This window comes from Vespa velutina, chromosome 2, assembly GCF_912470025.1.
Source record: "Vespa velutina chromosome 2, iVesVel2.1, whole genome shotgun sequence".
Taxonomy (NCBI): domain Eukaryota; kingdom Metazoa; phylum Arthropoda; class Insecta; order Hymenoptera; family Vespidae; genus Vespa; species Vespa velutina.
Window position 1 is genome coordinate 10,948,268 of NC_062189.1, and position 14,636 is coordinate 10,962,903.

The following is a 14,636-nucleotide window of genomic DNA, read 5'->3' on the forward strand; positions in this document are numbered from 1 at the left end:
AAATGACAGGCTCAAGTGGAAAAAGAAAAGTATGCATAATGACAAGAGAGCAAGGAAAAGAAAAAAGCGAAGATCGAGATGAGAGAGAAAAAAGAAAAAGACAAATCTAAAAAATCTAGAATCATCAGATCCGATTTGAAATCAAAAAAAATCGGAGGACGATTGATATACATACATATGCCTGTATATTTCTAGACGATCAACGATAATTCAAAACAATTTGCTTTGTCACAGATTTCACCTTCGAATCGTACATATATATATGATAATGTATTAAAAGACTTTAATATGTATTTTTTTTCTTCTTTTCTTTTTTCTTCTTTTTTTATTGTTCTTGTTTTATAGGCATGTTGTATAGCTTATTTTATAATACAATTTCTTTTTTGTTTTGCTTTATATTTTATGCGTTAAAAAAATAGCCATTTGTTATTAGGAAGTTGAGCAATATTGTTATCGAATTAAACGAATTAATAATTAAATAATAAACATTGAAAAATTACCAGAACTGATACAATATCTAATCGTAGAATTGTAAATTGATATATAGATAATATAATGTTATTACATAAGATATAATATTATTATATAAAGACGATTATTTAACGAACGGCAACTATAACGAATTTAACGTACACATTATTATTATATAATCATATCATTAGAAAATAGACAAATTTGAAACGTATATATACGCATACCAACTAATTCGTATGTCAACACAAATTTGTACTTTGTATAATTGAACATAGAAAAATAAAAAGAAAAGCCAATCGGAATAAATGAAACAAAAAGGAATTTATAACTAATTGTAGATATAATAATAAATATAATCCAAAGAATTACGTATTTGACAAACATTTCTAATTGAATGTAATTTCTATTTTCTAATATTGCTATATGAAAAAACATATAATGACAATAAAAACATTAACATATAAATATATAATTATCATTAGTATTACTATGATAATTCTAGTATAATATTTTTATATTTAATTGATTAGAATTTCAATATTTATTAGGAAAATTAGTCGTGCAGAAAAAACTTTACAATTGAACATCACTAATAAAATTTAAAAAAGAATTTGTATCTACAGAAACTCGTACGAATCTGTATTATCTTTATGAACTGGTTGTATAAATTTAAATTTATACCAAGAGATGTCACTGTAATCCAAATATCACGTAATAGTTTATATAAATATTGCGAAATTATCCTAGGAGACTAGTAAAACAAAACGATACATCGATAATACAGTTCTCTAAGTATATTATGGTAAGATGGAGACTTTAAAGTATGGCTAAATGATTCAGACGAACGCGCTTCGTTTCATTATAATAACAGATAATGGGATAGTGATTAGACTTATCGGATCGTACAGATGTCATAAATATTATTAAATTGTATTACCATCATATAAAGAAATATGAATACTTGGCAATATCGACATTTGCTTGAACGACGTAACTTAGTGAACATAACTGGTATAATACAAAAAAATACATTCGTTGGTTATTACTGAAGGACAACATTCGCTCTTCTCATACCTTTCACTGTAATATGAATATTTTTTTATTATTATGGATCACTTATATATATATCAAATATTTTTATATATAGTTTATTTCTATAATGATTCATTAAGTTTTTTTTGTTTTATAGCATAATATATTTTTGATGTTTCAATATCAATGAAAATAAAATATCTTGACAAAGAACATTGTTTCAGATGTACTAAACATTATCATGTCATACTCTATTAATAGAAGACCCTTATTAGGGGGTGTGTCTGACAGTGAATTTGAAGATGATTTAGAAACAGAATTTGATGATCCAAATGTATCTATACCTGACGAAAAACCATTTTTAAAACAAGATGAACCTCTTGACAGGTATGAATAAATTTGAAATTTATAGATATTACTACTACATGCCACTAATATAATATCATTACTAAATTTTGTATTTAATAAACAAATTTTCTTTTATTTATAGATATAACTTTGCTTATATAGTTTTTTACCTGCTTGGAATAAATATATTAATTCCATGGAGTTTTTTCATCACTGCAGATGATGTAAGTTTAATATATATATATGTTTTATATATATACATATATACATACATACATACATACATATATATTATTATTTGATTGATATGATTCATATGTATCAGAAAATATTTCAACTTTATCAATATAATTTTAGTATTGGATGTACAAATTTCGACAAATTCATGACAATGATACTAGAACTTCTAATTATAATTATACTGAAAATTTAGAAACAAAGACAGATCTTCAAGCTAGTTTTACTTCTTATTTAAATGTAGCAAGTGCTTTACCAAATACGTTATTTCTAATACTAAATACATTTATCAGCAAAACGTAAGTATTGCTTTTAAATATAGATACAATAAAGTTATTTTATTACTGTTATCATGAAAAAGTAATCAAATTTTTAGGATACCTTTAAGAACAAGAATGATAGGATCTCAATGTATTATTCTTCTATTATTTATCATGACAACTGTATTTGTGAAAATAAATACAGACAAATGTAAGTAAAAATCCTGCAAGTAAATAAAAATAAATATTTAATTCAATTATTTTATATTTTCAGGGCAAGCTACATTTTTAGTAATTATTTTGACTACCGTAGCATTTGTCAATGGTACGTAAATATTAAAATTTATTAATGTCTAAAATCTATAAAAACTGAAATTTTTATACATTTTTTTAGCTGCAAGTGCAATTTTTGGAGGTAGTTTAATGGGTATAGTTGGACGTTTTTCTCCAAAATATATAACTGCTATGTCTGGGGGCCAAGCTTTAGGAGGCATATTTACAGCTTTAGCAGAAGTAATCTCTCTTTGGATTGGTGCTAGTCCTGTACTTTCAGGCTTAATGTATTTTATTATTGGAGATACTATATTGCTTCTCTCTTTAATTGCTTATATAATTTTAGAAAAAGCAGTAAGTCTTTAAGTAGATATAAGTTATATTTCTTTTCTTTCTTTGATAATAATTTGGTTAGCAAGAATAATTGATATTATTTTTTTTTATCACAGATAGGTATTTACAATTCTGTTATGACTTTTTTAATATATGCTAAGCCACTTATGGTAATGATCAAATCATTAACATACATATATACAAGTAAAATCCACATTGTACCATCTGCATTATCTTAATCGTATTGTGTGAATTTATTCAAAATATGCATATTTTTTTTTTTTATTTGCAGGCATTCTTTAAGCATCACATGCTGGATAAGTTTCCTGAACGTATAGAATCAGATTTTTCTGTTAATGCAGAAGTAATGTTTTCACAAGTACATACAATTTCATATATAAATATTATTAAAAAAATTTGGCATTATGGTATTAGTGTATTTCTTGTATTCTTTATAACCGTCACAGTTTATCCAGCAATAACTGTACTAGTTGAAAGTGAAAATAAAGGAAAAGGATATGCTTGGAATGGTTTGTTAATTTTTTTTTATCTATGCATATATATATACTTATAATTTTAAAGAAATGTGAAAATTGTTCTATTTGTTTTAGATACATACTTTGTACCTGTGGTAACATATCTAATTTTTAGCACAGGTGATTATGTTGGTAGAGTTTTATCAGGCATTTTACAAATGGTAAATAAAAATTACTATTATGATCTTATTAGAAAGTATCTTATATACAGTAATATACATATTTATTACAGCCTAGAAGTAAACCATACCATGTCATATTCTTAAGCATAACAAGAATTGTTTTTATACCAGCTTTGATGTTTTGTAATGCACAACCAAGACATCATTTACATGTTTATATACACAATGACATTTACTACATTTGTATAACTATTTTATTTGCTGTAACTAATGGTTATTTGTGTAATTTATCATTTATATTAGCTCCAACGTGAGTATTTTATTATATACTTTATGTTTGATAAAACTAATAATTTTTATATGTTATCTTTTTGTACAGAATGGTAAACACACAAGAAAAAGAAATTGCATCTGCGATGATGGGGGCTTTCCTTGGTATAGGATTAACAACTGGTGCAGCTCTTAGCCTTTACATGGTTAAAGCTTTATAATATAACCAAGGTATATACTTAATTTTATTGCCTTTTATACCAATCAAACATAAATATATTGTTAATTTTAAATCGTTTTAGAATTTAATACATTTGAAGATAATTTTTCATATAAGTACTATTAAATATCATTGTAACTACATTTTATAATTTTCTATATGATACATTACTCTATTTTAAAACATGGTTTTCAGGGTATTACGACAAAATGTATTACTATTATCACAATTTAAATGTAGTTAGTAATTAAATAGTAAAAAAAATGAGAAGTAAGTGCAGAGATGTTTGTACAATAATAGAAATATAAGTATCAATGGTGGTTTCCATAATATTTTAAAATAGTAACATTGTAATGTAATAAAAAAACAATGGTAGAATATTGTCGTTATATGAATAATTTTAGATATATAAAAAAGTGTTAACTGTATCACATTTTTATGATTCTTTGACAAAATTTATATAAATGTTTTCATATGATAATTTTATAATATTGTCACCAGTAAAACTTTTATAAATATGCATAAAAACTTGTATGTTTCTCAAGTGGTATGAAAATTTTAGCATAAAATATCGAAATTCTAGTCACATAAATCAGCATTTATTAATACATTCTTGTTTGAATGTCTCATGTACAGAGTCTATGTTATAACTAAGTGATATAAAGCAAAGAAGAAAATAGTTACAGAATATATCGTTATTTGCACATTTTATTATTTACTCTCTATTTCATATTTCAAAAAATGTGTATAGTTTGTTATGTATTAGATAAATTTAAAATATTTATAGAATAAATATCATAATAAAATTATTTGTTTCATTCGTACTCAGTTCTTTTGCCAACAAATTTTAATCTTCTTGTTCACAGCAAAAGTAATTACAAAGTAATATGAATACTCATAACTATAAATAACAAAATGCTCACTTATTGGAGCTTGCACAACCCTCATGATTTCAGTTGATGTTGCTTGTCAGTAAGTGGTACAAATACTACGCCCATTAATGACTTTTGTTCAATTTCTCCATTCATTTTTTTGTCAATCTGGACTAAAGTCTGATTGGAAGAATCTGGACCTACAGGAATTATCAATCTTCCTCCAAAAGCTAATTGATCAATTAGCTATAAAACGAATTAAGTTTTTTAATATATTGCAATATTTTATGAAATTAAAAAAGAATATCATGAATCAATTCTGAGCTCTTACAGGTTGAGGTACTTCCTTTGCTGCTGCTCCAACATGAATAACATCATAAGGTGCTTTTGGTGGATATCCTAATCTTCCATCTCCAACTATAAATGGCAATCCTTTAATAATGTACAAATAAATAACATAAATTATCAATGATTAAAGAATCTCAATTTACCAACTAATTCAATACGTCCATAAGTAAGAAACTTTGGATAACAGCTTTCTATGTTTGCTTTAGCTATTTCTTGAAGTTCTGGAATATGTTCAATTCCTATTGCTGTTCCATAAGGTCCTAACATATATGCCATGCAGGTCGTCAAATAACCAGATCCTGATCCAACATCTAATGCTCTTCCACCAACGCGTAATTTGTCTTGAAGTAATTCCAAGACATGTGCATGCTAAACAATTCTCATTTGTATTCCAATTTTTCATTTTCTTTCATCTTCAGTTCTTAACTATTTTATATAAATACTTATATCATTTTTCAAAAAAAATCAAAATAAAATATTTAAAACTTAATATAATCAATAATATAATATATAATATAAAAATAATAAAAATAAATACCATATGTGGAGCACTTATTGTTGCTCCAAATCCAAGTTTTTGTGGAGCATCAATATAAGCAACAGGTAAATCTATAAAATATTTTCTATCAACAGCATACATAGCATCATAAACATGTTGTGATTTAATAATACCTGATCCTGCAAATAGTGTTTTTATTTGAGAACAATATTAAAAATTAATTATAAATTAAGTAATAAAATGAAATTAAAGGAAAATAAGAAAGGATATGTCTTGTCAAAATATTGTGTTTATAACAACTTGACATGTCAACTTATTGGTCAATTTGTAGGTATCGAAACCTTATGAAACCTTATGAAACCTTATGAATTCGATATAATATTACTTACGTCTTAAATGAAACATCAAATATAGGTTGTTTTTCGTTTTAAATCGTCCAAAGGTAGACATTTCATACGTATATACCGCAGCCAAAAACAAGGCTAGCGGTACCATAAAATATTTTATTTTCGATAGAGAATGAATTTTGAATAATTGTGTACTTATCAGATAAACAGAAAAATTCAATCTTCTTATGATCTCATTGATCTAAAATTGTCGATAATTGCCATTAACTAAAAGTTCACAAAATATATGAAGTCAAAAACATTTTGAACAGTTTGTAGCGACCCTATACCTTAGTCACTACCGTGAAATTGGTACTTCTGAAAGATAAGATGTCAGCCAATCAAAAACAAAAGATGAGATACTCGTTCTCACGTCATTCTACAAATTATTGTTAGCATTGTATCGTTCTTGAATTATATTAACATTAAATTATATCAATTGTGTTAAAATTTCCATAATTAAAATTATCTATCCTAATTAAAATCATTGCAAAATAATTTCTAAATGACTCATAATAAATTTTAGAAGTATTCTCCGAATGTTATTAAAATCATCAAATAAATAAAATATTCGCGAACATTCAAAACATTATTTAATCGTACTCGATTTAAATTCATTAAATTTTGGTGTTTAAAAAATTAATTCAACCTATTACCAATCTGAGCTCAAACGATTATTAACGACATAATAAATATAATAAATTATTTTTCTAAATTAATGAAAAGAAAAAAAAATTATCTTTTTACTGAAAAAAGTATCTTGGATGTCATATAATAGAAAAATAAAAAATCAATTATATCAACTGTAAACACGCAATTGACTTATTGATTTAATCACTTTTCCTGGCTATTAACAAGAGCGCGTGATAAACGTATCCAAATAAATTAACATCGAATTGATATTTAAAATCATTATTATAAAATATTTATATCGATTACATGAACGTAATATAGAGAATGAATTCTGAATAAGTATAGATACGGTTAACATATTTAAAAGAAAACAGCGCCTTTAATATACAGAACATTTTATTGATGATGTCAATAATCCTTAACGAAACGATAAATTTTTAAATAATTTGGAATATGTAAAGCAACAAGACATTTTGTACATTCTCGTATGGTTTCACTTAACAATCGTGCACACTTTGCACCTTCTTTAAGGGCTTCTCTGTAACTTTTGTAGATGGAATGTATCTAGGAAAATATCCCCAGTATTTTGTTTGCAGACGTAATGGTATATCACATACGAATTTATTTCCGTGTACTCAATAACCAAAAATAACACTTTTTGAAAGTTGTACTGCAATATTCTCATCAATTAACACTTCTTGCGAAAAACATAAACACTGCTATGTTCGCTATCACTTTCCTCATCCACGTTGATGATATTTTTTTTTAATTTGACCGAACGTTTATTTTTTTTATCTACATAAAAAACCCTACTTTTAACTATATAGTAAACAATTTATTTTTTGTTTTTTCGTACTGACTTTTTTATAAGCACACTTTTTTTTTTATAAGCACAATTTTTCTATAAGCACACTTGTCCGCCTATCTAATTTTTAAGAAAATATTTATTTAATATATAAGTATATATTTAATATACCAACTCAAACATTGTTCTCTTGTTCTTACCATGCTCAACTGTTCGTCACTTTCGGGATACGCCCGAAATTTTATCGACGACATATAACTATCAGACAGCATGGTGCGCACAATTTATATATTTCCAATACTTAACAATCGACATATGTTTACATATAACATGTCATTTCAGTGCAAGTGGTTAAAGGACGACATTTCGTAGTGTTGAATTTCACAGATCGATATGCCAAAATACATTGATAAATAACTTCTCTTAAAGATTTTGAAAATATAGAAAATAAGCATATACACGCATCGTTCTACAATATTATTGTTTAAAAATTTGGTTATATTTTCGTAACTTGAAGATAACTGAGAAAAAGGAATTAAATGAAGGTTTTATTTTACCTTAGTTTCATATCCATAGGAATTCTATATTTTTTCAGATTTATATAGATTTAAGAGGCTTTGGTCAGTTTATTTTGATTGATCTATTTTATAATGATATTACAAATGCAGGAAATTATAATATATCAGAATTATGTAAATAATTACTTAAAATCATTTTACTATTTTCTTTCTTTTTTTTTTATTTGTTTTTGTTTTTAAACATTTTCCTCTTATATGAATATAACTCTTGGACTAAAAAGATTTGATTTAAACATCTAATAATGGATCTAAGCATGCTTATATACAGAATACAAAATTTAAAGAAGAATACAGACTTATAAATTTAGAGATAGATAGTTATTTAATATGAAACTTATGCTTTGGCAAAATAATATTTTTCAATTAATTAATCATATGAGCCAAGGAGATGAAAAAGCAGAAATCATTCTTTATTAAATATTGTATTCCTTATTCAGCTTACTGTCAGGGCTGTGCAATGTAAACCAAGTATATAACAAATGACGATATTGTTATAATTATTGAGAAGCAGCAGAAGCATCATTTATCTACATATAGAGTAGTGTACAAAGACACTTCTCATTATTAAAAAGATTCATGTTGAAGAGAGCATAAAATTTAACAAGAGAGTTTCTTGATATTCGTGCGTTTACTTAGAATTTGGAATGTAATTATCTTTGCAAAACGCTGAATGTTTATAATTCTCATCAGAGAAGGTCAGTTTATTTGTGCAGAAAAGAATCTAGCATATAAAAATACGATGATGCTGATACACTCGTAATAATTCATATGTTGCATAAGATTATTATGCAAGAGAAATGAATAGACCTATTCAAAATTATTATAAATTCTACACATGTCACTACAGGAAGTATCAAGTTCTACAAATACCATATTGCACATAACTGCTTTATCAGCCTGTATAATATAACGTTAGAAATATGCAAGCAGCACCATTCAATATAGCTTCTTGCCTGGCATGGGAACACCTTCGTGAATAATAATTATTAGCTTCTTTTCTTTCTTTAGAAGCGAAACAAAGACGCTGCGAAAGTTTATTCTTGATATGTCTCTACTGTAAAACCATATTGGCCTATTAATACTCTTATAGAGTTTAAAATTTAGCATCAACTTCCATGTAGTATGTACATATGAGAAATATGTATAGGCCTATCATATAATTTGTAAAGAATGTAATATAACTTATACTATACACACCAACAAGCTACTATCAAATATCCATCGAACTTTCGCTGCGCTTTAAATTATAAAGGGCTTCATGGTTTGAATAACTCGTTATACCATACGATTCTATACCTATCCAATTACACAACAGAATATATATAATATGCAAAATATATATAAGTTGCCATAACCATGTAAAAACCACATTGTTAATACACCATTTGGAATGCCAGCCATAAAACTGATATCAGTGAAATAACTTGTATAACATATATATCTATACTGTGTCAGAAATCCAGACAATATTACTTGAAATTATTATTATCTGAAAAAGAATATCCTGAATATTTTTTCTTTTTTTTTTTTGTTATTAAGTAGATTTCACTTATAAAGATCAAGGGAGGATATTAGATAAGAGATGATCTGCTTGCTACACTTAGTATAAATCATATATGCATTAATAATATTGATGAATTAATCCACTTATATATACAAACAAATAATAACCTAACAAGAGCAGGAATCTTTTCCTCCTTGTTGTTCATTTGACACTCCTTGAAGACTAGTGCGACCAGGTTGACTAGGATTGTGTTGGACACCCGATTCAGCAGCATTAAGATCCAATCTAGAAAAACAATGTTTTCTTTAAAGTTGATGTAACACGTACTCTCAATATATTTCTATTAATTTATTATTTTCTTTTAATTATATATTCTGCTTCATAAAAGAACATCTTACCGTCCATCTTGTATACTCTGAAATATTTTCTTTGCTGTCTCCAAGAAAGCTTCTTCAACATTATGTCCACTGTTTTAAAATGATAAAGAAATATAAGTTGAAGAATAAAACAATTTAACATATAAAGATTTTCAGAAGTATAATGTATATATATATATATATATATATATATATATATATATATATATATATAATATATATATATTAAGCAAGCTTACGTTTTTGCACTAGCTTCAACAAACATAAGACCATTCTCATCAGCAAATTGTTTGGCTTCTTCATAAGTTACATCACGTTGATCTTCTAGATCACTCTTGTTTCCAATCAGAAATATGACCTTAAATAAAATCTGATGTTTTACTTGTTCTTCTTTCTTAATATTGTAAAAACAAAAGAATGTCTAACAAATGGACGCCAATAGAGTTACACTTTACAGATATAAATACCATTATGTACAATATCATATTTTGCATACAGTGCTTGGATTGGTCAAATTCCTCGTGTCTGTAAGCCAGCTGCTCAGATGATTATATGTAGAACGACGTGTAATGTCATAAACCATTAATGCGCCTGCAGCACCACGATAATATGATCTACATAAACAAACAATATGTTTAGTTTTATTCATAAATACTGAAATAGAAGAATAACTGTAATGATTTTTAAATACCTAGTAACAGCCCTAAATCGTTCCTGTCCTGCAGTATCCCATATTTGTAATTTTATTTTTTGACCTGCTACTTCAATAATTCTAGTACCAAATTCTACACCAATAGTATGTGGACAATCTGCCATAACTAAAAGAATAACATAAAATTCAAAATATTGAGTCAATGACTAAGTAAAAATATTATTTACAAGTGTTTCAGTTGGAAACGCTTACATTTCTTTTCTGTAAACTGATGAAGTAAGCACGATTTCCCTACTCCCATATCACCTATGATAATGTACTTAAAAATATATGAATAATTGTATGGTCCAGTCGACATTTTGTACCTATAAAAGATATAACATTGATCACTCCTTTGTGTTAAACTGTGATTTAATAAATACTTAAACTAATTATGACTTCTTATATTATAGTGCAAGCAGCAAAAAATATTATCACTTAGTATTTGAATATCATCAAAATCTAATTTTTACTTTCAAGATACATGTATATATTTCTATAGAATTAATTATACAGAAATAATATTATTATATTCAATTGTTAATAAAAATTTTCAATTGCAAGGTCAACTTAGATTAAATGATTATTATAGAAATGAATAGTTCTTCGAACAAACCTTAGGCACTGTAGACTTGAATTACACTACTGATACTAACTATTCGATATAAAAAAAAAGTGATGTCAAAATTGTTAAACATACTCACCTCTTGTAACACGTTTACGCTAAAACTTTATACTGCTTAACAATGCTTGAAATTATTCTTAACGTTAGTTTTACTGAATAAGCGACTCTCTATACCACTAAATTCAGATATATTGTCCGCGTTGAAGTAAATAGTTAAGAATCCTTTTTAACACGAGCAATATGGCAGTTCACTGTCTGTATTAATGATGGCGGAGAATAAACGTCAAACAATTTGTCATTAAAATCAAGATGATTCACTCGTAAATTTAAAGACGTTATTAAGTGTACGTAATTTATTTGAATTACTTTATTGAAATTTGTAATCTTTATTAACTAATTAGCAGAGAGGTCAAGACATATTTTGTAAATTCTACATTTCTTATGACAGCTTCGTTCTAATTTTTTATGAACGATGACTGCGCGATACACAGTCTACTTTTAGCTATCCACTCATTGGTTGACATTCTAAATATAAAAAGATAACTTGCGTGAAACGACCAATAGTATTATTTCTACGTTTCATATTATTCATGATAGAATTATGGATTGCTAGCGCGAATTTACAAGTAAAAACTATAGAAAGAAATAGTAAGGACTAGTTGGAACATACTTGATCAAACGAAAATTTATCAACATTTGAAAATACAACGAAATTGGTAGTTACGTGGCAAATCTAGTTTCCAAATTGACCGTTTTCCAACTATAGCGCTACTAATGTTGAATGTGTTTTGTATATTCGAAAATGTTCATTAAATGAACGGACTTTTATTGTGTTCTCTAACGCATCTTTAACGTTACAGAGATATTTGATTATTTAATTTTTATATAATTTATTTTTATCTAAAATAAAGATGCATTATAAATAGAGTTGATTTAAGTATAATTATTTATTCTAAACGTTTAAAGAAATAATATTCTTATTACAATTTGTATTAAAAATAATATATTTTTGGTTATATTAATGTCATATTCATTCAATTATATTTATATTAAATTTTTAAATATATAATATATATATATATATATATATATATATATATATATATATATATATAACGAGATTGTAATAAAATCTCTATATTGTTTTTAGAAAATTTCAAGAATATTTGCGTCATTTCAAGCTTATATACACTGTGTATATATAATCATTTCCATGAATTTTTTATTATTGCGTATATGCGAAAATTCGATAATTCTGAAATCACGATTTCGGGAAAATTTGAGCTTTTAACTACATAGTTTGGAGTATTTTGTTGATGTATCTGATATGGAACATCAATGCGGTTGTGGAAGTATTCATAATGATGCAGAACTAGGGGTTCAGTATAATTTATATAAGAAGATAGATATGGATAATGTTGAATGTTTAAATGAGTATGAAGAAAATAGTGGGATAACAGTATTCAAACCTTGGGAAGAAAGACTAGACACTAGTAAGGTAAATTTTATAAATATTTATTTTAATTGATTATTATAATAGCTATGGTACGTATAAAATTTAAGAATTTAATATTATTTAAGATGAATCACAATTTTGATATATTATATTGGTTTTAGTTTGTGGAAAGCGATGTTGACGAGGAGCTTCTTTTCAATATACCGTAAGTTAAAGAATTTTATCTATATCTAAACTTTAAAATTAAAAAGTGAAATATAATGTTATTTGATTTTCCCAGCTTTACGGGAAATGTTAAATTAAAAGGACTTATTATAATAGGAGGTGAAGATCAATCTCGTCCAAACAAAGTAAAGTTGTAAGTATTACATAGATATATAGATATTTTTATAAATATATGTATTTGTTATGTTTTACATATAGATATAAGAATCGACCACATATGACTTTTGATGATGTTACAATAGAAGCGGATCAAGAATTTGAGCTTTGCAATGATGAAACTGGTGTACACGAATATCCTCTACGGTATGTACATATTAAAATATATTATCTAATAATTAAGATCACATAAGTGTAATATACAAATTTAGATAAAAATATTTAGATATGTTTATTTCAATATAATAATAATTTTTGTCACTTAATTATATATAATAAATGGAAAAATGTAAGGATGCATATAAAGTATTATTTATTCATAATAGAGTCGTAAAATTCTCTACTGTTTATCACTTGAGTCTTCATTTTATTGGTAATGGTGGAGCTGAAAGATCGAAAATTTATTACATTGGCCTAAAAGGAGAATGGATGCCTGCTCATCAGCATGGTGTTACAATTTGTACTTATGAACTGATACCACAAAAGGGCAATCAACTTAAGAAAATGAATAATCAGAGCAGAGAAGTTAGTTGATTTTCTTTAATTATAAATTCAAATTTCAAACATTCTGATGATTAAATAAATACATTTTTCTTATTTTAATAATGCCTTCTTATTGATAAGCTATAAAGAATTGTTTCTGAATCCCAACCATTCTCATAAAGCTACCTTTTTTTCTTAAAACAATGTTAATTATCAATTCAGGCAAAATAAGGTATATAAGAGAAAAGAAGTCTGTTTATAACTGCCTAACTAAGAAAAGGAAACCATCGAGTAACGTGCTTTCAAATAATCGATAATCAACGCGATTAACAAAATCAATTTGTACGTACATATATTACATATAGGAAATTCTAAAATCAAAGCAAAAAAAATTTTAAGAGTATCTTTAGAACATAAAATAATAAAGTTAATATAAACATATGCCCTATTTGACTTCATTTTCGAGATTAACTCTACTTATTTTCATAAAAGATGTTCGAAATGACATCCTTGCCTGATTACAAGCCTACAGACATCTTATTAATCTTTTATTCTCTCTATATGTCTGTCATCAATGATATTCTTATTTTTACATATTGCTCAGATTTATTGAAAATTTTGTTCTATTCTTTTATGACAAGTTTCAATATTGTCAATGGCTGTACACCATGGATTTTAGATAATCCCACAGGTAAAAATCCATCAGATTTAAGTCCGGTAAAAGGGTAGACCAGGCAATAGGATCTGTCCATTTGTTTGAAAATCAATTATTCAGAAATTGTTTAGAAAATATGATGACAGTACATGACATAATCTAAGTTCGTCTAACAAAAGAATCGTAGCGATACAAAATTCGGAAACGCATTCAAACAGGATATATATTTATATGAATT

The 14,636-nt window shown here is 26.2% G+C and overlaps 4 protein-coding genes across 9 annotated transcripts; 2 read left to right on the forward strand and 2 right to left on the reverse strand.

Moving 5' to 3' along the window:
* Positions 1-1,239: 1,239 nt before the first annotated feature.
* Positions 1,240-4,483, forward strand: LOC124957904 (equilibrative nucleoside transporter 3). 3 transcript variants are annotated; one of them, XM_047515419.1, is made up of 12 exons: positions 1,240-1,556; positions 1,731-1,893; positions 1,997-2,078; positions 2,212-2,390; positions 2,468-2,562; positions 2,626-2,676; positions 2,746-2,978; positions 3,074-3,127; positions 3,250-3,487; positions 3,569-3,654; positions 3,726-3,897; positions 3,995-4,483. In XM_047515419.1, coding segments are annotated over exons 2-12 (1,338 nt in total). In that variant the 5' UTR covers positions 1,240-1,556; positions 1,731-1,747; the 3' UTR covers positions 3,997-4,483. The 3 variants fall into 3 exon arrangements, with proteins under 3 accessions (XP_047371375.1, XP_047371373.1, XP_047371374.1); XM_047515417.1 differs by having other exon boundaries at positions 1,243-1,556; positions 3,726-3,925; XM_047515418.1 differs by lacking the exon at positions 3,074-3,127 and having other exon boundaries at positions 1,245-1,556; positions 3,726-3,925.
* A 199-nt stretch (positions 4,484-4,682) lies between these two features.
* Positions 4,683-7,448, reverse strand: LOC124957909 (protein-L-isoaspartate(D-aspartate) O-methyltransferase-like). 4 transcript variants are annotated; one of them, XM_047515441.1, is made up of 7 exons: positions 7,323-7,448; positions 6,501-6,589; positions 6,214-6,412; positions 5,864-6,003; positions 5,469-5,694; positions 5,309-5,394; positions 4,683-5,223 (listed from the first exon to the last, which is right to left on the reverse strand). In XM_047515441.1, exons 3-7 carry the CDS (start codon positions 6,317-6,319, stop codon positions 5,050-5,052), a joined length of 732 nt encoding a protein of 243 aa, XP_047371397.1. In that variant the 5' UTR covers positions 6,320-6,412; positions 6,501-6,589; positions 7,323-7,448; the 3' UTR covers positions 4,683-5,049. The 4 variants fall into 4 exon arrangements, with proteins under 4 accessions (XP_047371397.1, XP_047371396.1, XP_047371398.1 ...); XM_047515440.1 differs by lacking the exon at positions 7,323-7,448 and having other exon boundaries at positions 6,501-7,289; XM_047515442.1 differs by lacking the exon at positions 7,323-7,448 and having other exon boundaries at positions 5,864-5,934; positions 5,998-6,003; positions 6,214-7,289.
* A 2,366-nt stretch (positions 7,449-9,814) lies between these two features.
* Positions 9,815-11,919, reverse strand: LOC124957910 (ras-related protein Rab-14). Its single transcript, XM_047515444.1, has 7 exons — positions 11,503-11,919; positions 11,012-11,124; positions 10,799-10,925; positions 10,604-10,721; positions 10,347-10,465; positions 10,129-10,197; positions 9,815-10,015 (listed from the first exon to the last, which is right to left on the reverse strand). The coding sequence occupies exons 2-7, from the start codon at positions 11,115-11,117 to the stop codon at positions 9,898-9,900; spliced, it is 657 nt and encodes a 218-aa protein (XP_047371400.1). The 5' UTR covers positions 11,118-11,124; positions 11,503-11,919; the 3' UTR covers positions 9,815-9,897.
* Positions 11,920-12,085: 166 nt separating this feature from the next.
* On the forward strand, positions 12,086-13,989 carry LOC124957911 (PITH domain-containing protein GA19395). Its single transcript, XM_047515445.1, has 7 exons — positions 12,086-12,360; positions 12,574-12,921; positions 13,041-13,084; positions 13,160-13,237; positions 13,303-13,407; positions 13,587-13,785; positions 13,966-13,989. The coding sequence occupies exons 2-7, from the start codon at positions 12,751-12,753 to the stop codon at positions 13,972-13,974; spliced, it is 606 nt and encodes a 201-aa protein (XP_047371401.1). The 5' UTR covers positions 12,086-12,360; positions 12,574-12,750; the 3' UTR covers positions 13,975-13,989.
* Positions 13,990-14,636: the final 647 nt, after the last annotated feature.